The 25,198-nt window shown below is 46.6% G+C and overlaps 1 protein-coding gene across 2 annotated transcripts in view; it reads right to left on the bottom strand.

Moving 5' to 3' along the window:
- The window catches only part of UNKL (unk like zinc finger), a 213,341-nt gene that overhangs the window by 106,456 nt on the left and 81,687 nt on the right, over positions 1 to 25,198 (bottom strand). For both annotated transcript variants that reach the window (XM_082262085.1, XM_082262084.1), the window contains 3 exons: positions 24,932 to 25,049; positions 5,849 to 5,933; positions 5,583 to 5,746 (listed from right to left, as the gene is read on the bottom strand). In XM_082262085.1, the coding sequence (XP_082118211.1) occupies positions 5,583 to 5,746; positions 5,849 to 5,933; positions 24,932 to 25,049 (367 nt within the window). The remainder of the gene's footprint in view (positions 1 to 5,582; positions 5,747 to 5,848; positions 5,934 to 24,931; positions 25,050 to 25,198) is intronic.

Raw genomic sequence — 25,198 nt, forward strand, 5'->3', positions numbered from 1 at the left:
GGGGCCAACACCTTTGTGAAGACCCGCGGAGCCGTGGCGAGACCGAAAGGTAACGCCACAAACTGATAGTGGTTCTCCTCTACGGAAAAGCGTAGAAAACGCTGATGTCCTGCGAAAATGGGAATGTGAAGATAGGCGTCCTTGATGTCTATGGACGCTAGGACATCCCCTGGATGCAGGAAGGCTGCTACCGTGCGAATGGACTCCATTCTGAATCTTCTTATGTTGACGAAAGAATTGAGCGCTCTTAAGTCCAGAATTGGACGCACTTTGCCCTCTTTCCTGGGTATTGTAAACAGGTTTGAATAAAACCCTTGAAACCGTTCTGTCCAAGGAACGTGGACTACCACTCCTTGTTGTAGTAGATCTGTGACTGCTCTCCGCAGATCTTCTAGACGATCCGGAGATAGTCGGATATTGGAAGGGAAGAATCGCGCCGGTGGGAGAGATCGAAACTCGATCTTGTACCCTGACTTTATGACTTCGCAAACCCATTTGTCCGGGATTCTGGAAAGCCATGGATCCGGGAACCGGCGAAGACGTCCCCCCACCCCAGTTATGGGTGGGGGCGCACCTTCAGGCTTTGGATGGTTTATCTTCGGGTCTGGAGGGGGCGGGCTTTTGCTTGCCCGACCACCGACCCCTGACGCCTCCTGTAGGAGCTTTGGAGGACTTAGTTTTTTCACCCGCTGGACGAAAAAACCTCTTGTGAGCAGAAAAAGAAGGCCCTCGTCTTTGACGAGTTCCTTTACCTTTAAAATTTTGCGGTAAAAAGGTGCTTTTTCCACCGGTGAGATCCTTAATGATCTCATCTAAGTTGGCTCCAAATAGACGCTCTCCTGAAAAGGGGATATTAGCCAATGCTTTTTTGGAACCTTGGTCGGCTATCCAACCTTTTAGCCACAGTGTACGCCTGAGAACCACTGCTGAGACTGATGCTCGCGCCATTAATGGAGTGGCGTCTAACGCCGCATCACATACAAACTGTAACCCCTGTATCATTTGTTCCAACAAATCTGATACCGCCTGAGGGACTTCTTCTAAGTCCCGGCGTAACCACTTGGTCCATTCAGTTACAGCCTGCGAAACCAGACCAATAGCAATTATTGGCCTGAAAGCTGATCCAATCAAGGAAAACATGGTGCGAGACATAGCTTCTATCTTGCGATCCACTGGATCTTTAAAAGATGGAGCGTCTTCTAAAGGAATAACCGTGGCTTTATTCAATCTAGCAATAGGTGAATCCACCACAGGTGGTTCTGTCCATTTCTTAATAAGGGTTTCCTCAAACGGATAACGCCTGTCAATGCGTTTGGAAATATTAAAAGTGCGTTTTGGCAGACGCCATTCTTCATCGATTGGATTGCCAAAACATTTGGGCAATGGAAAAACCTTTGCCACTTTGATGCGCTTTTTAGTCCCAAAAGGGATCTCAGTTTCAGCTATTTCTGATGGAATACCCTGTAACCTTAAAGTCTCTTGAACAGATACAATGAGTGCGTTTACCAACGCTTCCTCTCGGGCTATGGCAGATGCCGAAACATCCTCCTCACTGTCTGAAGAGACAGGACCCGAGACACCAATACCAGATGAAGTACCTGCAACTGCAGAAATAGGCTCAGAGTCTGAATCCGAGGTTTCAGATAATAAGGGGTTAGGCGGGGGTCGCTTTCTTGCGCCCTGTCCCTGACAAGCCACTTCCACCCGGGACACAAACATTTCCATAATAGCTGACAATGATTCAATGGTCAATGGGGTGCTGGAGGATCCCGCAGACCCCTCGAGGGGATCCGGAGGAGATACATGAGTGGCAGGGTCCATGTTAATACAGGACACTTTGCCAGCAATAAACAAAAAAACTCTTTTTTTTTTTTTTTTTTTTGTGTGTCTCCCCCTAGCGCAATAGCGCCCCTCAGAGTACCTGCTTCTCGATCCCAGAGAGAGAGAGAGGGACCCCCAAGGCTCACCAACCGATGCAGTGCAGTTTCCAACAAACTGCAGCCAGCGTCTGTCTTACACAGACTGGAAGGAGCTGTTTGCTTTTTCCCGGGCAGAAGGCGTGGCTCCGCCCCCTGTGTACGCCTTCCGGCGTTCCCAGCCCTCCACGAGGAAGCTGGGCTCACAAAACATGGCCGCCCCCATAGAAGAGACATAAGACTCCAAAAACATGGCGGCCGGCGTGACCTGAGGACATATATGTATTCGGTCTATGGCAAAATGGCGGCGGACCGCCGATATCGTCTTCCCAGCACATCCACCTGCACTCTGCTGAGAGGTGACATATGGATCTACAGAGATACACTGCACATAAGGTAGGATTATACCTCCTATGTCTGCTGTAATGTTACAGTCTGCTGGGTAGAGTGTTAGCTCTTGAACCAAGTCCACTTCCCACAAACACATGCTGTATTACAAGGGGGACTTGTAAGTGTCAGATATATACTGACCATATATGGAGGGGCCCATAATATATACTGCCTCATAAATGAGGAAAAAAAGGGAACGTTTTACTCACCATACCGAACCGACAGGCACCCTCTCTTCATAATACCCTCTCCACCGGGGTGGGGGTTTGTGGACGCCTCGACTCTCTGGTCCTGGCGTCCAAGCGAGCTTTAACTCGCAAAGTCAGTCCCTTTACTGGGACTCCGTCGCGGCCGACTCAGCGCACTGGTCTGCACGCGCCTTTTAGGCAGAAACCAGGGTGACCACTGGATCTCACATCCAGCCCGTCGCCCGGCCCCGCATACTTACTTGAATATGTCGCGGCCGACCAAGCGCAATGCCTGGTCTGCACGCGCTCGTAGGCCGGCTGGGGTGACCACAAGTGTCGCCCAGTCCGGCATTTTTGCTTGAAGATCTCACAGGAAAAAACACTGGAGAAAACTACCTAAAAAATGTCTTTTTCTTAAAGAAAAAAAAGTCTTGCCAGGACCAAAAGATCCCAGCAAGGAGCTTAGGTCCTTACTCCTGACTAGACAGAAAAAAACTGATTCCCTGTAGCAGAGAGAGGGAGGATATACCCTCAGGGACTGCCCCCTAGGGTGGAGCCAGAACGTTTTGTCATTCTGCCTAGTCCTACTCCTGCGGAGACAACATAACCCAGCTCTTGAGAATCAAGAAGACTACGTCTGTCAATGAGCGATAGAGAAAAAAGAGCGACAATTTAAAAAAAAAATATATATATATTTTTCACATTCTGATATATAACATTCCCCCCAAAAAATTTAGAAATCAAAATTTTTTAACATTTTAGGCTAATTTGTTTTCTGCTACATATTTTTGGTAAAAAAAAAAAAAAAAAAAATCACAATAAGCGTAGTTTGATTGGTTTGCGCAAAAGTTATCACCTTTACTAACTACGGGGAAAGATTTTTAATTTTTATTTCTTTTTTTTTTTTTACTAGTAATGGCAGCGATCTGCGATTTTTTTGCAGGACTGCGACATTGCGGCGGACAGATCGGACTCCTAACTGACATTTTTGACACTTTTAGGGGGACCAGTGACATTACTACAGTAATCAGTGCTATAAATATGCACTGTTACTGTAATAATGACACTGGCAGGGAAGGGGTCAACACTGTTGGTGATCAAGGGGTTAAATGTGTGCCTCATGCTTACTGACATGTGTGGGGGGAGGGGGTTGTGTGACACAGACACAGATTGCAGGTTCAGCTATGCTGAATCCTGTGATCTGTCCCTGCCTGTCACAGAGAAGATAAGCCCGCTTTGTTTACACAAGCAGATTTCCTCACTCTTTTCCCTGACGATCGGGGAAGAGCGGCGGTGATCACCGCCTCTCCTCCCCTGGTCCGACTCCCGCTCGCGCCGCAGAGAGAGGGAGGAATCCAGTGGCATAGGTCTACATCACTGGACCCAGCCGAACCGCTCTGCTGCAGTAGCAGCAACGTGAGCGGTCGGCTAGTGGTTAATTATTGACTAAGGGCATTTCTGAATTCCATTCTGGTTACACATCCCTTTCGTTTTAAGTGATGTTTTACCAACATTGCTTATGATATTTAATTTTCATACAGTTCCACATTTTTATATATATTTTATATGCTAACATATTTGAATTGAAGATTCCACATTTTAAATCCTTTGAGCTGATGAGGGTTCATTTGTTAATATTCCATTTCTGGAGGAGGCTCTTGGTTTTGCACTTCTGTTCTGTATTAAAACTGCGGTCAGACTACGGTAATCTGGTGCCTGAAACCAGAAGTGACATACTGGGCTAAGGAAAAATGGCGCAGAAACAGGAAATTACACGCTAGATTAAGGGAAGATGGTGCTGAAACAGGAAGTGACACGTCAGACCTCCTCCTGGTGATTGTGACACAGGAAATTGACTTTTTATGACTGCCAGATATATAAAGGGCACATTGAAGGTATTTTAATATGCCCCTGATGATCAACACTTGTTGGAAACGCGTTGGGTGTGGTGGCTATTCCTGGTTGCGCTGCTGTGATGTTTGCACACGCATGTGAGTTACCATGTTTTTTGTAATTTTATTTTAACCAATAAATGGGATTTGCTTTTATGTTAATACTGGTGTCTCCTCTATTGAATACACATGTGAATATTCGTGTGGAGTGTCAGAGATGGAGCCATGATGATGGGGATTATGATATACTGGATAAGTCTTTTTGGATTTTAATCTGGTGAGTTTGCACTACATGTGGGGAAGAAGGAGCTATGCACGTGGTGTTACTCTAGGACTTCCATCACTGGTGTGACCAGGTCCCCTGTTCATTATATCTGCTCATCGCATTATCACACTATTGTGGATTTTGTTGTTTTTTATTCACACGTTGACACCGGAATTATTTCTGTGGACTCTCTATTTTGTCAGTCATATATACCTTGGACTATGTGCGGACTTCCCTTGAATTAGGGTGTGAGTACTGCCCAGCTAAGACTTTTATTAACAGCCCTGCAATTTTTATTTATATATATATATATATATATATATATATATATATATATATATATATATATATACATATATATATATATATATATACATATATATATATATATATATATATATATATATATATATATATATATATATATACACACACACACACACACACACACACACACTTTTTATAGATGGGTGTTGACTTTATCATTGCTAGCTGCTTTTTCTATTAGTGTGTGCGGATTCTTCATTTTCCTATAACCAAAAGGGAAAACCCATTCCTTATTTGTATATGAGTATACTGCGCTGTTGTGCAGCACATTTTCATCCTTTTTTAACATACCGAATAATTACATGAATGCATATTTTCAGCCAGCCTCCACTGAAGAGGTTGTGCACAAATCTCATGAAGAATTTCCGTTCTATTAGAAAAGCAAGACATCTGTGTGCAACTATAAGCTACTAAAATCCCTGTATATTTTTACTTACGTTTCTTGTAATTGTAGAGAAGTGAATATGTCACCAGGCAAAAAACAAAAAAAAAAAAAAGCATACCCGTAGTTTCAAGCTCCAATACCAAAATACATAACTTTCTTTATAATAAATATAAATCTCCAAAAACCTGTGAGCTAAAAAAAAAAAAAAAAAATACTTACATTTGTGGTTTGTTCATTGTGGTTCAGAATGTTATTTGTACAACTCATATTAGTGTTCCAGTCATTGGAAAGGCCTAAACAGTCTGAAGAGTAGAGGGAAGGGGCTTGTTTTAAATGACTTGATTGCATCATCACATTCATGGTCTCTTCAGTAGAGGGAATTCCTAAAATAGATGGTAAGGATTGTTTGGTTTGCAGCACTGGTCCCAATAAAAAAAGTGAGCTGGAAAAATTCTGTTTCCCCCTTTTGAAAATGTTTTACTTACTTTCAACATGTGCAAAAGCACAAAAGGGACCTCTTGGGCAGTACCCAGTTTGTCTCACATCATTACATTTGGTAGACTTGTAAATCTAAACAAAATATTTAAAAATATGGTTACACTAGGGTTACATGCCAAAGCAAAAACAACATGTAGCTAAACACACAGTTGCAATATATACACACAAGCGGTTTTATTTGCCAGATTTGTGTTATTCAGAATGAGCAATTTTGCTGTGAACACAGCTCATCATTTTTTGCATAGTTCCATTGATTTGTCCAATGTAAATATGAATTATGCCATAAATATGGGATCCCTGTGGAAGCGGAGAATTATATAATTATAGTTGATGCTAATACAGTGATCACCTTTGTCTTCCAGGTTCCATGCCAAGCATCTTCCCTGCTGCATAGTGAACAGGCATACAAAACAGAAGTTTCAGGGCCTCGCAGGGTCCTTTCGCAAGGCTACATGGGAGGCCCGGAAACATTTGTTTCTTATGCTTTATGTGACATGATCTTCACAATGAACATGTGACTTTGCATCTTTGCATTTGGTTCTGGCATGGCACCATTTATAGCATTCACTTGAAGCACCCACTATTAAAAGGTTGAATACTGTGAGGAGTTTTGCTTCTTTTTGAACTTTATCAAGTCTAGGCCTAGGTATTCCAAGTGCTGGGCTGGATACAATGTAAATTTCTGTAGGTTTAGGAGCTCTGAAGTGTGCCTGTATTGTCTCCTGTACAACAGCTTTAAGCGCTGGGATGAAGAGAGATCCTTCGTTAGAGGTCGTCCAGATAATCAATAATGTGGATTACCAGAGAAAACAACAGCCCAAGAATAGGGACATGCACCTAGGTGAAGCCCCAAGGGCCATGAACAGGCCAAAAGGGAGGAAATAAAAGGGTTTGGTGCGCTACAAATGTGAATGTGTACAACTGGAATTGACAATATACAAACGTGTACAACTGATAGTGACAATATACAGAAATAAAGTGAAAACAAAATACACTGTATTTTCTGTGAACCAGTGTCAATAATCGGGATAAATCTCCACCAGAACTTAAACATCCAATGTGTAAATAAGTCCAATGTTCTCAAAACTCCAAAGGAATATCAAACTGGTGAAATCTGAGAAATGAATAAGCGTTGCTGGAAAGTTGATAATCGTGATGTGAAGGTTTCTCACCACCTTGTGAATTCACAGCTTACCAGATGAAAAGTAAATAAGGGCAGATAAACAGAAAGATCGGTCAAGGGGCACCTCTATGATGTACCAGAGGGAGTGCTATGCTGGAATTCACCCACACGTGAAGAGGGGGGGGGGGGCTGCTTAACAGATCCCATTGTTTCCAAGCATTGAATTATGCAGACTCTCTGTAGATCATTCTGAATGAGGGACTCCTTAATGTTCCTGGCTCCTAGCTCAAACCCAAGTGTTGGTTCACCATGGATAAAGAAGGAAAGAGACTAATAGTGCATTATCCCCTATATATATTTATTAAATAATAGCAAATGCACTTACAGGAACAAAACGATTTCGGGTTCTGTTATTTGAAGCCGCGGTTGCCTGCAGTGCAAGCCGCGGCGAAGGTGATTGACGGCGCGACTCCTCCTTCGTAAGCGTATTTGTCTGGTCGAGGCTAATCCTCGCACAAAACATCCTGTACTTTTGGGAAAACAAGATTTCGGAAGGGATCCAATACTGGTGACCTTAGGTCCATCTGGTGGCAATAGTTCTAACTTTAAGAAGGAGCCTACCTCTTTCACCAAAACCGAATGGTTTCTTTCAGCTTAGAAAATGTCAAGGGTGACTGCCCATCCTCCCTAGCAGAGTTCTCCGATTCTGAGGATTCACCTTCCATTTCCTCTTCCTTACCCTTCCTCCTCTTCACTGGCAAGCAAGGTTACAGCAACTGACAAGTTGGACAACAACTTGCACGTCCTGCAGTCTCTATGAGAGCAGACACTTTCCCCATCAGGTCTGCCAAAGGGACTGACAATTTTCTTTGTTAATAAAAAGAAGAATCAATGAAAGATAAAAGTCCGGCACCGGAGCAGCTTGAAGTAACATCGTAGACTGTATTTTAGAGTCATCAAGACACAAAAAGAATTCCTACAGTAAGATTGACTTGTTTCAGCCACTTACATGGGCCTTAGTCATATGACTAAGGTCTGTATAGGTGGCTAGACCAAGTCAATCTCACTGTAGGAATTGATTCCCTTTATGTCTTGATGGATCTATAATAAAGTCTATGATTTTACTTCAAGCTGCTCAGGTGCCAGACTTTTATCTTTCTCTGATTCTGTGAATAAGTACAGTGTGTGTCCAGGCAAGTACAAATATCCATATAATCTCATCCTTTTATGAGTGGGATAGGGGTTGTAGCATTCCACTTTGCTTCTTTCCTTGAAGAATGGAGAGTACGCGAGGCGGTAAGGGGAGACGTCCGGGAGTGGGGACTGAGTTTAAAGACCAGGTGCAAAATTTTAACCACTTCCCACGAAACGATGTACTTGTACGTCGGCTTGCAGAAGTGGTTGTACCGGGATGCCTGCAGCTGGAGGCATCAAACCGGTACAGTTTGTGGTCGACTTAGGAGATAGCAGCCGCTCGGCCATCATCCCAGCGAGCGGGAGGGGACGTTCCCTCCCTCCCGCCGCCTTCCAAGGCTCTGCCTGGGTCTCCCGTTCCACCGGGAGATCCCGAGCAACCAGCCGGCTGATTGAAGTCCAGAACAAAACCGGATTCGGCTTTGATCAGGTCTCTGATGTAGTAACCCGGAAGCAACGTCACAATGTCACTCCCAGTTTACTCGGCTGCCAATGGAGCCAATTTTAAAAAAGTGACCGTATTAAAAAAAAAAAAAAAAAAAAAGGAGGATCCTGACCCTTAACAGAATAGGCCTGCACCACCATCTGCCTGATCCATCTGGAAATGGTCGCAGCAGACGCGGCCAGCCCTTTACGAGGTCCATTTGTGAGGACAAATAGCGAGTCAGATTTCTGAAACTACTAAGTCGCCGCCAGGTACACCGTGATTGCCCGAACCACATCCAAAGAGTGTAAGGCAATCTCTTTAGGGTGTTGTTTAGGCTTAGGACACAAGGAAGGCAACACAATGTCTTCATTTAAATGGAAACCAGAAACGACCTTAGGAAGGAACGACTGGCATGAAGAAGCACCACTTTGTCTCTGTGAACCACCAAATAAGGTGAACGACAAGACAACGCAGCCAACTCCGACACCCCGCATGCAGAAGTAATAGCCACAAAGGCTACTTTCTGTGTCAAAGTAGGCAGAGGAAGCTCACGAATATCTTCAAAAGGCGGTTTCTGAAGAACCGACAGCACCAAAGTGAGCTCCCACGGAGGCAATGGAGATGTCCCCGGGGGAGCCAAGTGGCAGACCCCGTGAACAAAAGTGTGAACCAGGGAATGCATAGCCAACGGGCGTTGAAAGAAAATCGCCAAGGCTGAAACCTGGCCCTTGATGGTTCCCAAGGCCAAACGCTCATCTACACCTTTTTGGAGAAACTGCAAGATTCGAGTGACTGAAAGAGAATAGGGGGCTTCCCCCCCCCCCCAGATTTTTGGAAATTCAGTTTCCATCCGAACTCTTGCAAGGTTTGCACACTAATGTCCAGGTTGTCTGTCAAGGCAGTCGGGAGACTCTGTGCACAGAAGGAGATCGTCCAGATACCCCAGTACCGTAATCCTCCGCTGCCGCAGCAACGCTGAAATCGGGGCCAAAACTTTTGTGAACGGAGGAGCGGAGGCTAGACCAAAGGGTAATGCCACGAATTGATAATGCTCCAAGGCCAGGGCAAAGTGAAGAAAAAATGGATTTTTGTAAGATCTTACCGTAAAATCCTTTTCTCTTAAGCTCATTGACAGACGTAGTCTTCTTGATTCTCAAGAGCTGGGTTATGTTGTCTCCGCAGGAGTAGGACTAGGCAGAAAGACAAAACGTTCTGGCTCCACCTTAGGGGCAGTCCCTGAGGGTATATCCTCCCTCTCTCTGCTACAGGGAATCAGTTCTGTTTTAAAGCAGTACAGAGAATTTAACCCAACCCAACTCAATGATAGAGGGGCGGGTACTACGTCTGTCAATGAGCTTAAGAGAAAAGGATTTTACGGTAAGATCTTACAAAAATCCATTTTTCTCTATCGCTCATTGACAGACGTAGTCTTCTTGATTCTCAAGAGCTGGGACATCCAGAAGCAGCGCCACAAAATGAGGGGTGGGATTGACAGAATCAAAATCCAATCTAGAAGGCCCAACCGGAGCCAACCAGAAGTATCAAAGGACTCATCGAGTAAACAGATGAGACCTACCCCACAAATCCTCGAGGTAGACCAAAAGTCTCCTCAAACAGTGGCCTGCAGGAACCTTGCAGCCAGAAGAGGCATCTGATGATGCCATCACATAAACCTTATACAATATTGTAAAGGTATGAACCGACTACTAAACAGTCGCCTTGAAAACCTGAACCACTGACGCCTGATGGCGGAAGGTCCAGGAAACTCTAAGCGCCTGAGTAGAATGCGCCTTAACAGGGAACGGGGGATCCCGACCCTTAGATAAAATAAGCCTATACCACCGTCTGTCTGATCCATCTAAAGATGGTCGCAGCAGAACAGGCAACCCCTTCTTAGGGCCATCCGTGATCACAAACAGTGAATCCGTCTTACAAATTGAATCCGTAGTATTCAAGTATATCCTGATCGCCCGAACTACATCCAAGGAATGCCATGCAAATTCTCGAGGATGATTGGGCTAAGGACATAGGAAGGACAATACACTGTCCTTATACAATGAAACTTTGAAACCACCTTAGAAGGAAGGATGGATTCGGATGAAGAACAACCTTATCCCTATGAACCACCAGATCTGGGGAACAACAGGATAATGCAGCCAGTTCTGACACCCTGCGTGCAGAAGTGATAGCCACCAAGAAGACCACCTTCTGGGATAAAGTAAGCAAGGGAATCTCCCTGATATTTTCAAAGGGAGGTGTCTGAAGAACCGACAGCACCAAATTAAGATCCCAGGATGGTAACGGCGCGTGCACTGGCAGAGCCAGGTGTCGCACCCCCTGGATGAAATTCTGCACCAAGGAATGAGTAGACAAAAGCTTCTGAAAGAAGATAGCAAATGCTGAAACCAGACCCTTGATAACACTCAAGGCCAGCTTCTGCTCAACTCCCTGTTGCAGAAAGCCAATATTCGGACTACCGAATAAAGATGTAGATGGAACCCAAGGGATTCACACCACACAATATAAGACTTCCATGTACGATGATAATCTTTCTGGAAGTCGCTTTCCTTGTTTTAACTAGAGTAGGAATAACTGAAGCTGACAATCCCTTGTCCTTCAGCACCTGGGTCTCAATAACCAGGCCGTTTAAAACCAGCGATCGTAAAGCAGGATGGAAGATCGGTCCCTGAGACAGTAGATCCTCCCTGAGAGGAAGTCTCCACGGGACGTCCGCCATCAGTCTGACCAAGTCGGCGTAACAAGCTCGACGAGGCCAGTCCGGAGCTGCCAGGATTACTGGAATTCCTTCCTCCTCTATCCTGCGAAGAAGTCTTGGCAGTAACCCAAGAGGAGGGAAGGCATACATTAGCTGGTATTGCCCCCACGGGGCGATCAGTGCGTCTGCGGTTTCTGCTAGAGGATCGCGGGAGCGAGCCACGAATCTCTGAACTTTCCTGTTGAATCGAGATGCCAACAGATCCATATCCGGGGTGCCCCATCGTAGGCACAACTGGTGGAAAACGTCTGGATGGAGGGACCATTCCCCCTGATCCAGAGTCTGACGGCTGAGATAATCTGCCTGCCAATTCTCCACCCCCGGAATGAACACCGCAGAGATTGCTGGAACAAAACGTTCCGCCCAGCGAAGAATACAAGCCACTTCTTTGGCCGCTCGGACACTCTTGGTGCCCCCCCTGGTGATTGACATAAGCCACGGCCGTGGCGTTGTCCGACTGGATCCGAACCGGGCTGCCCTGGAGCTGCTCGGTCCAGTGAATCAGACAAAGTCTGATCGCTCTCAGTTCCAATACATTTATCGGTAACCTGGATTCTTCCGGGGACCAAAGTCCCTGGACAGATAACTGACCGAGAATTCCTCCCCATCCGGATAGACTGGCATCCTTGGTCACTGTCGTCCAATATATTGGCAGAAATGACTTTCCCTAGCTGAGCATCGGAGACCGAAGCCACCAGACCAGAGACTCTCTGGTCTGTTTGCTCAATCGGATCTGATTGTCCAGGGATTCCGGATTCCGATTCCATCTGAGAAGAATCTCTTGCTGAAGAATTCGGGTATGGGACTGGGCAAATGGGACTGCTTCGAAGGAAGCCACCATCAACCCCAGAACCCTATGCAAGTCCGAAGGGAAGACCAGCTGTTGGATAGTAACAACTGGACTGCTGATTGAATCTTTCGGAGTTTCCCTACCGGAAGCTTTTGCTGGTTCACCAGCCACCCGAATTCCTGTAAAGAAATCATAGTAATTTCTATGTTTTGTAGCAAGGTCTGAGGAGACTCTGTATGAAGCAGAAGATCGTCTAGGTAACCAAGGATCGATATGCCTCTTTGGCGCAGAAGTGCCAACATTGGGGCCAACACCTTCGTGAAGACCCGCGGAGCCGTGGCGAGACCGAAAGGTAACGCCACAAACTGATAGTGGTTCTCTTCTACGGAAAAGCGTAGAAACCGCTGATGTCCTGCGAAAATGGGAATGTGAAGATAGGCGTCCTTGATGTCTATGGACGCTAGGACATCCCCTGGATGCAGAAAGGCTGCTACTGTGCGAATGGACTCCATTCTGAATCTTCTTATGTTGACAAAAGAATTGAGTGCCCTTAAGTCCAGAATTGGACGCACTTTACCCTCTTTCCTGGGTATTGTAAATAGGTTTGAATAAAACCCTTGAAACCGTTCTGTCCAAGGAACGTGGACTACTACTCCTTGTTGTAGTAAATCTGTGACTGCTCTCCGCAGATCGTCTAAACGATCCGGGGATAGTCGGCTATTGGAAGGGAAGAATCGCGCCGGTGGGAGAGATCGAAACTCGATCTTGTACCCTGACCTTATGACTTCGCAAACCCATCTGTCCGGGATTCTGGAAAGCCATGGATCCGGGAACCGGCGAAGACGTCCTCCACCCCAGTTATGGGTGGGGGCGCACCTTCAGGCTTTGGACGGTTTATCTTCAGGTCTAGAGGGGGCGGGCTTTTGCTTGCCCGACCAACGACCCCTGACGCCTCCTGCAGGAGCTTTGGAGGACTTAATTTTTTCACCCGCGGGACGAAAAAAACCTCTTGTGAGCAGAAAAAGAAGGCCCTCGTCTTAGACGAGTTCCTTTACCTTTAAAATTTTGCGGTAAAAAGGTGCTCTTTCCACCCGTGAGATCCTAATGATCTCATCTAAGTTGGCTCCAAATAGACGCTCTCCTAAAAAGGGGATATTAGCCAATGCTTTTTTGGAACCTTGGTCGGCTAACCAACCTTTTAGCCACAGTGTACGCCTGAGAACCACCGCTGAGACAGATGCTCGCGCCAATAATGAAGTGGCGTCAAACGCCGCATCACACACAAACTGTAACCCCTGTATCATTTGTTCCAACGAATCTGATACCGCCTGAGGGACCTCTTCTAGGTCCCGGCGTAACCACTTGGTCCATACAGTTACAGCCTGCGAAACCAGACCAATAGCAATTATTGGTCTGAAAGCTGATCCAATGAAGGTAAACATGGTGCGAGACATAGCTTCTATCTTGCGATCCACTGGATCTTTAAAAGACGGAGCGTCTTCTAGAGGAATAACCGTGGCTTTATTCAATCTAGCAATTGGTGAATACACCACAGGTGGTTCTGTCCATTTCTTAATGAGGGTTTCCTCAAACGGATAACGCCTGTTAATGCGTTTAGAAATAGTAGAAATGCGTTTTGGCAGACTCCATTCTTCTTTGATTGGATTGCCAAAACATTTGGGCAATGGAAAAACCTTCGCCACTTTGATGCGTTTTTTAGTCCCAAAAGGGATTTCAGTTTCAGCTATTTCTGACGGAATACCCTGTAATTTTAAGGTTTCTTGAGTGCGTTTACCAACGCTTCCTCTCTGGCTATGGCTGATGCCGAAACATCCTCCTCACTGTCTGTAAAAGACAGTACACGAGACACCAATACCAGAGGAAGTACCTGCAACTGCAGAAATAGGCTCAGAGTCTGAATCCGAGGTTTCAGATAATAAGGGGTTAGGCGGGGGTCGCTTACTTGCGCCCTGTCCCTGACAAGCCACTTCCACCCGGGACACAAAAGTTTCCATAATAGCGGACAATGATTCAATCGTCAGTGGGGTGCTGGATTCAGGACACCTTTGCCAGAAAACACAAAAAAAAAACTTTTTTTTTTTTTTTTTTTTTTTTTTTAAATTTTTTTTTTTTTTATGTGTCTCCCCCTAGCGCAATAGCGCCCCTCAGAGTACCTGCTTCTCGATCCCACAGAGAGAGAGAGGGACCCCCAAGGCTCACCAACCGATGCAGTGAAGTTTCCAACCAACTGCAGTCAGCGTCTGTTTTTTACAGACTGGAAGGAGCTGTTGCTTTTTCCCGGGTAGAAGGACGTGGCTCCGCCCCCTGTGTACGCCTTCCGGCGTTCCCAGCTCTCCACGAGGTAGCTGGGCTCATGAAACATGGCCGCCCCCATACAGGAGACATTAGACTCCAAAAACATGGCGGCCGGCGTGACCTGAGGACATGCATGCACCTGGTCTACGGCAAAATGGCGGCGGACCGCCAAAATCGTTTTTCCCAGCACATCCACCTGCATCTCTGCTGAGTGGCGATTGATTGATCTACAGGAGATACACTACAAATAAGGTAGGATTATACCTCCTATGTCTGCTGTAATGCTACAGTCTGCTGGGTAGAGTGTTAGCTCTCAAACCAAGTCCACTTCCCACAAACACATACTGTATTTACAAGGGGGACTTTTAGTGTCAGATATATACTGACCATGTATGGAGGGGCCCATAATTCATACTGCCTCATAACGAGGAAAGAAAAAAGGGAACGTTTACTCACCATACCGAACCGACAGGCACCCTCTCTTCACAATACCCTCTCCACCGGGGTGGGGGTTTGTGGACCACTCTGGACGCCTCGACTCTCAGGTTCCTGGCGTCCAAGCGAGACTTTTAACTCGCAAGGTCAGTCCCTCCACTGGGACTCCGTCGCGGCCGACCCAGCGCGGAGCTCTGGTCTGCACGCGCTCGTAGGCAGAAACCGGGGGGACCACTGGATCTCAACATCCAGCCCGTCGCCCGGCCCCGCATACTTACTTGAATGTGTCGCGGCCGACCAAGCGCAATGCAATGGTCTGCGCGCGCTCGTAGGCCGGCTGGGGTGACCACTAGTGTCGCCCAGTCCGGCGTTTTTGCTTGAAGATCTCACAGGAAAAACACTGGAGAAAAATCTACCTAAAAAATATTTCTTCTAAAGAAAAAATCTTGCCAGGACCAAAAAGATCCCAGCAAGGAACTTAGGTCCTTACTCCTGACTAGACAGAAAAAAACTGATTCCCTGTAGCAGAGAGAGGGAGGATATACCCTCAGGGACTGCCCCTAAGGTGGAGCCAGAACGTTTTGTCTTTCTGCCTAGTCCTACTCCTGCGGAGACAACATAACCCAGCTCTTGAGAATCAAGAAGACTACGTCTGTCAATGAGCGATAGAGAAACGCTGATGCCCAACATATATTGGAATATAAAGGTAAGCATCCTTGATATCGATAGAGGCCAGAAGATCCCCTTAATGAAGAGATGCCACTACTGTGCGAATGGACTCCATCTGGAATTTTTGTACCCGCACAAAGTAGTTCAAGGCCTTGAGGTCAAGGATTGGACAAACCTTGCCTTCCTTCCTGGGAACAGTAAATGGGTTTGAATAAAACCCCTGAAAGCATTCAGATTCCGGAACCAGAACAATGACCCCTTTTAAGAGCAAACCCTGCACCGCCCGAAGAGACCTCACAGGCAATCTGGGGACAAACGTAGATTGGCAGGAAAGAAACTTGCCAGAGGTGAAGACCGAAACTAGATCTTGTAACCGGACCAAATCAGCTCGTGGACCCACCTGACTTGAATCAAGGAGGTCCATGGGTCCGGAAAGAAGCAAAGACGTCCCCCCCACCCCAGATACAGGTGAGGGCCCCCCTTCAGGCAGAAGAGGGCTTGACTCCGGGTCTGGAGAGTGCGTTCAGGGAAAACCCCACTGACTCGCGACAATTTTGTCAAAATAGGCGGGAAAAGGAAATACCTTTGTCGCCTTTGAGGATCTGTGGGTACCGAAATGTACTGGTGTCTCTGATGCAGCAGCAGCAGCTGCGTCCTCCAGTTTTAAAGTTTCCCGCACTGATGCAATCAGTACATCCACTAGCGCCTTTTTTGTGCACGGCCGTAGTGGAAGAGGAATCATCTTCACTATCAGAGCACTCAGTGTGTGAACGCAGACCCAGTAGGGATACTCGTGTAACCAAAGAATCTGAGGAGACGGCGGATGCAGGTGAAGGCAGGGGGCGCTTTTCTAACAACTCTAGGACCGCCGTCATAGCAGACAGAGCGGACTGGGACCCAGAGGGCCCTGCAACCTCTGAGAGGGGGTAAGGCGGTGAAACATGCTCCAGGGGACTCCATGGTTAACCCGGGGACCACACTTCTTATGTAGATGTACCACTTTATGCAATTTTACTATGTTTAAATAGACTATATCATTTTTTAAAATTTTGTAGAACACTTTTGTTGAATGGGTGGCTGCCTTCAAAGTCCCGCCTCTAGGGGAATTCTTTTCTTTCGAAATTTGATAGAATCTAGTGAACAAATGCACCGACGACCAAGTCACGGCTTTGCAAATCTGAGCCATAGAAGCTTGATGGCGAACTGCCCAAGAGGCACCTACTCTTCTGGTAGAGTTTTCCTTAACCGGAAAGGTAGAACCTTCCCTTTCAAATCATACGCCCGGATAATAAGCTGGCAAAGCCAATGAGAAATCATAGACTTAGACGCCGCCTGCCCTTTCCAGGGCCCTTCTGGCAGCACAAACAAAAGATTTGTCTTACGAATCTGAGCTGACCTTTTCAAGTAAAACTTAAGAGCACGTACTACATCAAGAGAATGTAAACACTTTTCCTCCTCTGTTTGAGGATCTGGAAAAAAGGAAGGCAGTATAATGTCCTGATTCAAATGAGAGGCAGACACCACCTTGGGCAAAAAACCTGGGTGTGGATGTAGAGTCACCCTATCTTGATATAAAATCAAGAATGGCTCTTTACACGAAAGCTGCTAGTTCTGATAATCTTCTGGCTGAAGTTATCGCAATCAAAAACACCAATTTTCTGGTCAAAAGAGCCAGGGGAATTTGCCCAATGGGCTCAAAAGGCTGTTTCTGTAAAACTGCCAACACCAATTTTAAATTCCAAGGACACAATGGTGGCTTCAATGGTGGAAGCATACGTAACATTTCTTGAACGAAGATTTGAACCAAGGAATGCAAAGTGATAGGTCTCTGGATAAAAAACGACAAGGCTGAAAATGGCCCCTAATAGTGCCTAAGGCTAATTTCATACCTACCCCTACTTGCAAGAAGGCTAGAATCCTCCCGATGACATATTTGGGGGGATGCCATTTCCTGACCTCACCCTAAGATTTCCAGACTCTGTAATAAATGCTTCTAGAGACTGGTTTTCTAGCATTTATCAGGGTAGAAAATGCAGGGCCAGATATACCTTGCTCCTTCAAAATCAAAGCTTCAATAGCCAAGCCATCAAATTTAGAGACTGCAAAGCAGGGTAGAATATCGGAGCTTGAGAGAGCAGGTCCAGACGCAGTTATTTTTTCCAAATAAATTGCATTTGAAAGACCGCTGCGCAAATACCGCGTGACAGAAAATATTGCAACGTCCGCCATTTTATTCGCCAGAGTCTTTGCTAAAATTATATTATATATATATATATATATATATATATATATATATATATATATATATATGTAGCACTGTGCCCTGTACTGTACAATAAAACACAAACTTTCAGTAGACTTTGTAGAGCTTTGGGTGGGAAACCAGATGGAGCAAGGATACAAATATTCTTAAAAGGTTGTCCACAATGGCAGTCTCCCCAATATTCTTAATACAGACTTTGACATTTTTTGAAGTGGGGGAGAACAAAATAGCACCCAACTGTGCTTATGCAGGATACCCAAAACTGCAGCAGAAAGGAGATCTATGTATGGAACAGAAAAAGGACAGTAAAGCCCCTTTTACACAGCTCCGTTCTGTCGACGGAGCCATGCTGCTCAGCGGGGGATCGATCCGCCGATCCCCCGCTGAGCAGGCGGATGACAGCTCTGTCTCCACTCTGTGTGCGGAGACGTCAGATCCCCACTCTCCTCTATAGGGGAATAGGATGAGAACGGACCGCCTGTCCGTTCTCATCCGATCTGATCTGCCAGATGGATGGAAAATAGGGTTTCCATCCGTCAGGATTTGACGAGCAGGATCGGATCGGATGTCAGCAGACATGTCTCCACTGACATCTGATGCCCCTATAGAGATGCATGGGGCATCCATTCAGATCCGCTTGAAAACTGGATCTAAACGGTCCGCATCTAAAAGGTGGATCTAAACGGTCCGCAAGTGTGAAAGGGGCCTAAAGGGTTTTTGCCTGATGTTCTGCTTCAATTACTTCTCAACCAAGCACATGATATTGAGCTGTTTTTTTTTTAAAATGCAATGACCTCCATTTCCAACATCTGCTTTCTGGGTATACAAGCTCATGGTACAGATGACAAACCATCAGGGAGAAGACAGAGACAATTTAAGGAGGAGGTAGTAACAGCATTAAACACATAATGCCGATGTTTGGCAAAAATAATTTGTCTAAACATTCTGTTGCAGCATCTTTCTGCTGAGACTGGACACAAAGGTTTCTACACAGAATGGATTTTTAAAAAATTTTAAAAATTTGACTTTAAGCCCACCACCAATGGTAAATGATACATTAAGTAATATAAAATAACACGCTTTTATTTTTATACATTTAAAAGGAGTTTAGCCAGATAAAACCACTTTTGATGGACACCAATGCTATTATATGGCAAAGGAGCTGGAGTTCTGGAAGCCTCAGTTGTGGAGACCACTCTTACAGGTCAACGCATTTTGCGGGATAGCCCGCTTCATCAGTACCTCTTAACTCAGTATGATCACTGCATCAAAGTATCAGAAAATATATATACACATTAGACACATTCACAATATTCACTATAACAACATTGCATTACACATTTTACAATTTATTCAGAATAATAAAATTCCCCAACGTTATTATAACGATTATTTTGAATGGCTCTAATTATATATATATATATATATATATATATATACACACAGTATACATGTGTTTTCTGATACTGTTGTTGTGATAATCCTGGTTTCACACTGAGATCAGAGGTCCTGATGAAGTGGGCTTTCCCGCAAAACGCGTCGACCTAGAAGAGTGGTCTCTGAGGATTCCACAACTCCAGCATTGGAGTCCATCAAAAGTGATTTTATCTGTTTATACTCCTTTTAAAATGTGGAAATAGAAAACCGTGTTATTCTAAATGACTTATTGTATCATTTACTGTTGGTGGTATACTTAAAGTCCCATTTTTTTATCTTAAAAATTGATCTTAAAATCAATTCTACATATCAGGGATGATATTTTCCAATGGTATTATACTGTAAAACACCACATTTTCAATATACTTTGCTTAATATTTCTTCACAGTGTACTGTGAAACAAAGCTTGATAAGAAAAAAATAAATAAATAAGAAAACCACCATGCTATTTTTGAGCACTAGGCAAACAACTGGATTTTTGACTTACCGTAAAATCCTTTTCTCTTAAGTTAATTGACGGACACCGTTCCTGATGCATATCAGTAGAGTTATTCTGCCCCCTACAGTAGTAGGACACTAGACAGAAAAAAGTTCTGGCTACGCCTAAGGGCAGTCCCAGAGGGTACACCCTCTCTCTTCCTGCATAGGATGTTAGTTTTGTATCAAAGTAGTGTCAGAGAAGTAATACCAACCCAACTCAAAATAGAGGGGCAGGTGCTGTGTCCTTCAATGAACTTAAGAGAAAACGATTTTACGGTAAGTCAAAAATCCAGTTTTCTCTATCGTTCATTGATGGACCCAGTTCCTGATGCCTATCAGTAGGGACGTCCCAAAGCAGTGCCATAAAATGAGGGGTGGGAACAGCAGAAAAAAAACAAGTCCCCAAGGCTAAACATAGCCAACCAGGCAACATAGGACTCATCAGAACAAGATGAGGTCCACCTGAAACAAACAGTAAACACTCTCAAGGAAGGCCAAAAGGCCCCTAAACAGCAGCCTGCAAAACCTTGCGGCCAAAAGAGGCATCCGCAGATGCCAGCACATCCACCTTATAAAATTTGGTAAAGGTGTGAACAGACGACCAGGTAGCCGCCTTGCAAACCTGAAGCATAGGTGCCTGATGGCAAAAAGCCCAGGAAGCACTAAGCGCCCGAGTAGAATGCGCCTTAAAAGGGAAAGGTGGAACCTGACCCTTAATTGGATAAGCCTGTACAACTGTCGGTCCGATCCATCTGGAAATAGTCGCAGCAGATGCAGGCAGGCCTTTCTTTGGACCGTCCGTGAGAACAAAAAGCGAATCTGACTTTGGAAAAGACTCCGTAATCGCCAAGAACGCCCTCTGATTGCCCAAACCACAGCCAGAGTATGCAGTGCAAACTCCTTAGGATGTTTTTTGGCTTAGGACACAAAGAGGGTAACACGATGTCCTCATTTAAGTGAAAACTACCTTCGGAAGGAAGGACGGAGCTAGACGAAGTACCACTTTATCCCTGTGAACCACCAGGTAGGAAGAACGACAGGACAACACCGCCAGTTCTGACACCCTGCGTGCAGAAGTGATAGCCACCAAAAAGGCCACCTTCTGGGATAGGGTGAGCAGGGAAATCCCCCAATACTTACGAAGGAAGGTTTCTGGAGAACCGACAGCACCAAATTAAGGTCCCAAGGTGACAACAGAAGTCGCACCGGAGGTACCAAGGGTCGCACCTCCTGGATGAAGTTATGCACAAGGGAATGGGTGGCCAATGGCCTTTGGAAGAAAACTGCCAAGGCCAAGACCTGACCCTTGATAGTACTCAAGGCCAGCTTTTGATCAATTCCCCATGGAAGGAAAGCCAAGATCCGAGCCACCGATTAAGAGCGAGGTGGAGCTCCAAGAGACTCACACCACGCAATATACGTCTTCTACATATGATGATAAATCTTCCTAGAAGTCGCTTTCCTTGCTTTAAGCAGACAAACCCCTGTCCTTCAGCACCTGGCTTTCAACATCCAAGCCGTCAAAGCCAGCAACCATAAAGCAGGATAGAAGATTGGCCCTGGAGACAGTAGATCCTCCCTGAGAGGAAGTCTCCAAGGAGCATCTGCGACTAGTCCGACCAGGTCGGCGTACCAAGCTCAGCGATGCCAGTCCAGAGCCACAAGAATGACCAGAAACCCTTCCGCCTTGATCCTGCGAAGAAGTCTTGGCAGCAACTTGAGAGGAGGAAAGGCATACAACAGCTAAAACTGACCCCACGAGCCACCAGCGCATCTGGGGCGTGTGTGCTGGAGGGTCCCGGGAGTGGGCAACAAACCTCTTATGTTGACCCGAGACGTCAATTGATCTACATTTGGAGTGCCCCAACGAAGGCACAACTGCTGGAACACCTCCGGATGGAGGAACTATTCCCCCGCATCAAAGGCTTGTCGACTGATGTAATCCGCCTGCGAACTGCAGAGGGAGCTGGAACAAAGCGTTCCACCCAATGAAGGATGCCCGCCACTTCCAAGGCTGCAAGGGCACTTTTGGTTCCCCCTTGGGGATTGACATAAGCCACGGCCATGGCATTGTCTGATTGAATGCGCACTGGACAACCCTGCAGGTACTCTGTCCAGTGGACTAGGCAAAGCCAGATCACTCTCAGCTCCAGAACATTGATCAGTAACCTGGATTCTTCAAAGAACCAGACTCCTTGATCAGACAACCTGCCAAGAACTCCCCCCCCATCCGGACAGACTTGCATCCGTGGTGACAATTGTCCAATATATGGGGAGGAAGAATTTCCCTTGCTTGAGCATCAAAGCCACCTGATCAGGGACTCTTTGGCCGCCTGGCTCAGCTGGTTCTGAATGTCCAGGGAATTTGGATTCTTGTTCCAATTGAGAAGGATTTCCTTCTGGAGGATCCCTGTGTGAAATTGAGCGAAGGGGACCGCCTGGACGGACGACACCATCAGTCCCAGAACTCTCATGCAGCTCCAAAGGGATGACCATTTGCTGATCAGCAACAGCTGAACCGCAGTCTGAACTTCTTGGAGTTTTCCCTGAGGAAGAAGCTCCCTTGGCTGAGGATGAGTCCAAAGTCAGGCCCAGGTAATCCAGTCTCATGGAAGGGACCAAAGACGACTTCTGAAGGGTCAGAATCCACCAGAGTTCTCATGGTGATTGCTAAATTTGTTTTCAGCACTGTACGAGACTCCACGCGGAGAAGCAGATTGTCCAGGTAACACAGGCCGGATATCCCTTGCTTCCGCAACAGCTCCAGGATCGGGGCCAACACCTTGTGAAGACCCGATGAGCAGAGGCGAGACCAAAGGGCAACGCCTCAAACTGATAGTGATCCTCTCCCACAGCAAAACGTAGAAACCGTTGGTGTCCTGCACATATTAAGATGTGAAGGTAGGTATCTTTGATGTCTATGGAGGCCTGAACTCGCACAAAGCAATTTAGTGCTTTCACTTCCAGGATTGGACACACCTTGTCTTCCTCCTGGGAAGCGTGAACAGGTTTGAATAAAAGCCCTGAAAAAATTTCCACACACGGAAACCAGAACTTTTACCCCCTGTAAACCTTACCAGAGGGACTGATCGAAACTCGATCTTGTAATCGGACCGTATGACCTCTTGAACCCATTTGTCTGGTATCAGGGATAGGCACAGGCCCGGGAACTGGCAAAGACGCCCCCCCCCCCACCCCAGATACGGGTGGCACATAGGTGCACAAGCCACTTCTTTATAAAGGGACTCCCAAAAGGATAGTGTCTAGCAATCCGCTTAGGCACCCCAGGGGAACGCTTTGGGCCGTCCCATTCTTTTTTGAGCATGTTGTCAAAATACGCAGGAAAGGAAAAAACCTTTGCCGCTCTGGATGGTTTGTGAGTGCCAAACATAACCTCTGCCCCAGTCGCAGCCGTGGCTGCGTCCTCCATTTTCAGGGTCTCACGCACAGAAACAACTAGTGCGTTCACCAGCGCCTTATCTTGCACGGCAGCGGAGGTAGAAATGTCATCCTCACTGTCAGAGGAGACAGGGGGCGAGGTAGCGGACCCGGCAGGGAGACTCGCGTCTGCGGTGGCATCAGATTCAGAAGCTGAAGCATCAGTTGAGGCAGGGGTTAGGCGGAGGGCGTTTCTTAGCACCTCGCCTTTAAAGACCACCTCCACATGGGACACAAAACGCTTCCAGGACTGCCAAAATTGCATCAGTAGACTGGGATCCGGAGGGCCCTGTGGCCTACCCGAGGGGGGCAGGTGGGGACACATGATCTGTAGGGTCCATGTTGCACCAGGGGAACCCGTCAGCAAAAAGCTGAAGAAGTGACAGAAATGTTTTTTTTTTTAAGTCCAGTTTTTTTGTGCTGCAGCGCCCCCCGAAGGTCAGGCAATCGCGCTGGAGACCCCCAGACTCACTGCACCAAGATGCAGCAGAAGGCCCCAGAACATCTGCACGTGTCACTAGCAAGCTCGATCCAAAAGGAAATGAGCTGAGAAACTGTCCAGGGTATAGGGAGGGGCTCCACCCACAGAACAATGCCTCCAGGAACTCCCATACAGATCCCTAGCAGAAGAATTCACCGCAAAATGGCCGTGCTGAGTGTACCAAGATGGCCGCCGATCTCCTCAGCACATGTGGCTACAAGAAAATGGTGGCCCCGCGTGGCCTGCAGAGCAAACGAGGACTCTCAGGGGGACCCCCCAGACTCCACATCGGGATCGATCAGCAGAGGGGCCCTGGAGGTACAGACCGAGACCCACCCCCCTGCACGTTCATTCACCAGCCGCCCCCGGTGCAACCCCCCCATGATCCCCCATTCGGCCGGGAAACTCTGTTCCAGCCCCAGGAAACCCGGGATTGTGAGGGTCCGACCGTCCCAGGGAGGGCCCGCGTCCACCCCAAAATCTGCCAGGGAAAGAGGGGGGAACATTTACTCACTATACCAGGAACACAGGCGAGCGCCATCTCCTGACAGGACCCCTCTCCGCTGAAGCGGGGGGGGTAAGCTGTCGGCTGAATAGGACCGCTGCGACTCGGGCCTAGACCCGATCCTATGCGACATGGCGAGACGTTTAACTCGCAGGGCCAGTCCCCCATCCAGTGGGACTATGTCGCGGCCGACCCAGCGTGGAGCTAAGGCCTGCGCGCGCTCATTGGCCGGCTGGGGTGACCACTGGATCTATACATCTAGCCCGTGGCCCAGATTCGGCATAATTGCTTGTAGATCTCACAAGAATATTTCCGGAGAAAAGCTAAATAAAAATGTAAACTACAAAAAACTTTGCCAGGACCAGAGATCCCAGCAGGGAACTAGGTCCTTACTCCTAACTAGACAGATTAAAACTGACATCCTATGCAGGAAGAGGGAGGGTGTACCCTCTGGGACTGCCCAAAGGCGTAGCCAGAACTTTTTTCTGTCTAGCGTCCTACTCCTGTAGGGGGCAGTATAACCCTACTAATATGCATCAGGAACTGCGTCTGTCAATGAACGATAGAGAAATGGGGATTTTTCCGATTAAGAGGTACTACACCAACTAGGATTTTGCAAATAGGACAAAAACACAGGCCACTGATATATATATATATATATATATATATATATATTGCATTCCCTGCTTTGGGAGAACATTTTGTATTATAGCAGTCACAGGGATTACAAGCCCACCTCAGGATGGAACTGCTGCTCAGTGCGGGAATGGCAATACTGACAGCTGTCCCCACTTTCACATTTTGATGGCTCTCCCCACTCATCTCCATGTTTCACACTTGGACAAGGTGTGGATCTGAAAGAGATGGATAAGAAAGCATTTGCTAGTAGACAAGCATCTCAAAGAAAAAATTGTTTCAGTAAAATTAAACTAGCTTAAGATGGAAGCTGCCATTCTGAAATACTATGTCTGATGTCACAATATCCAGGCAACAGAGCCTGAGC

This window comes from Pelophylax lessonae (genome assembly GCF_965119305.1).
Source record: "Pelophylax lessonae genome assembly, chromosome: 6".
Classification (NCBI taxonomy): domain Eukaryota; kingdom Metazoa; phylum Chordata; class Amphibia; order Anura; family Ranidae; genus Pelophylax; species Pelophylax lessonae.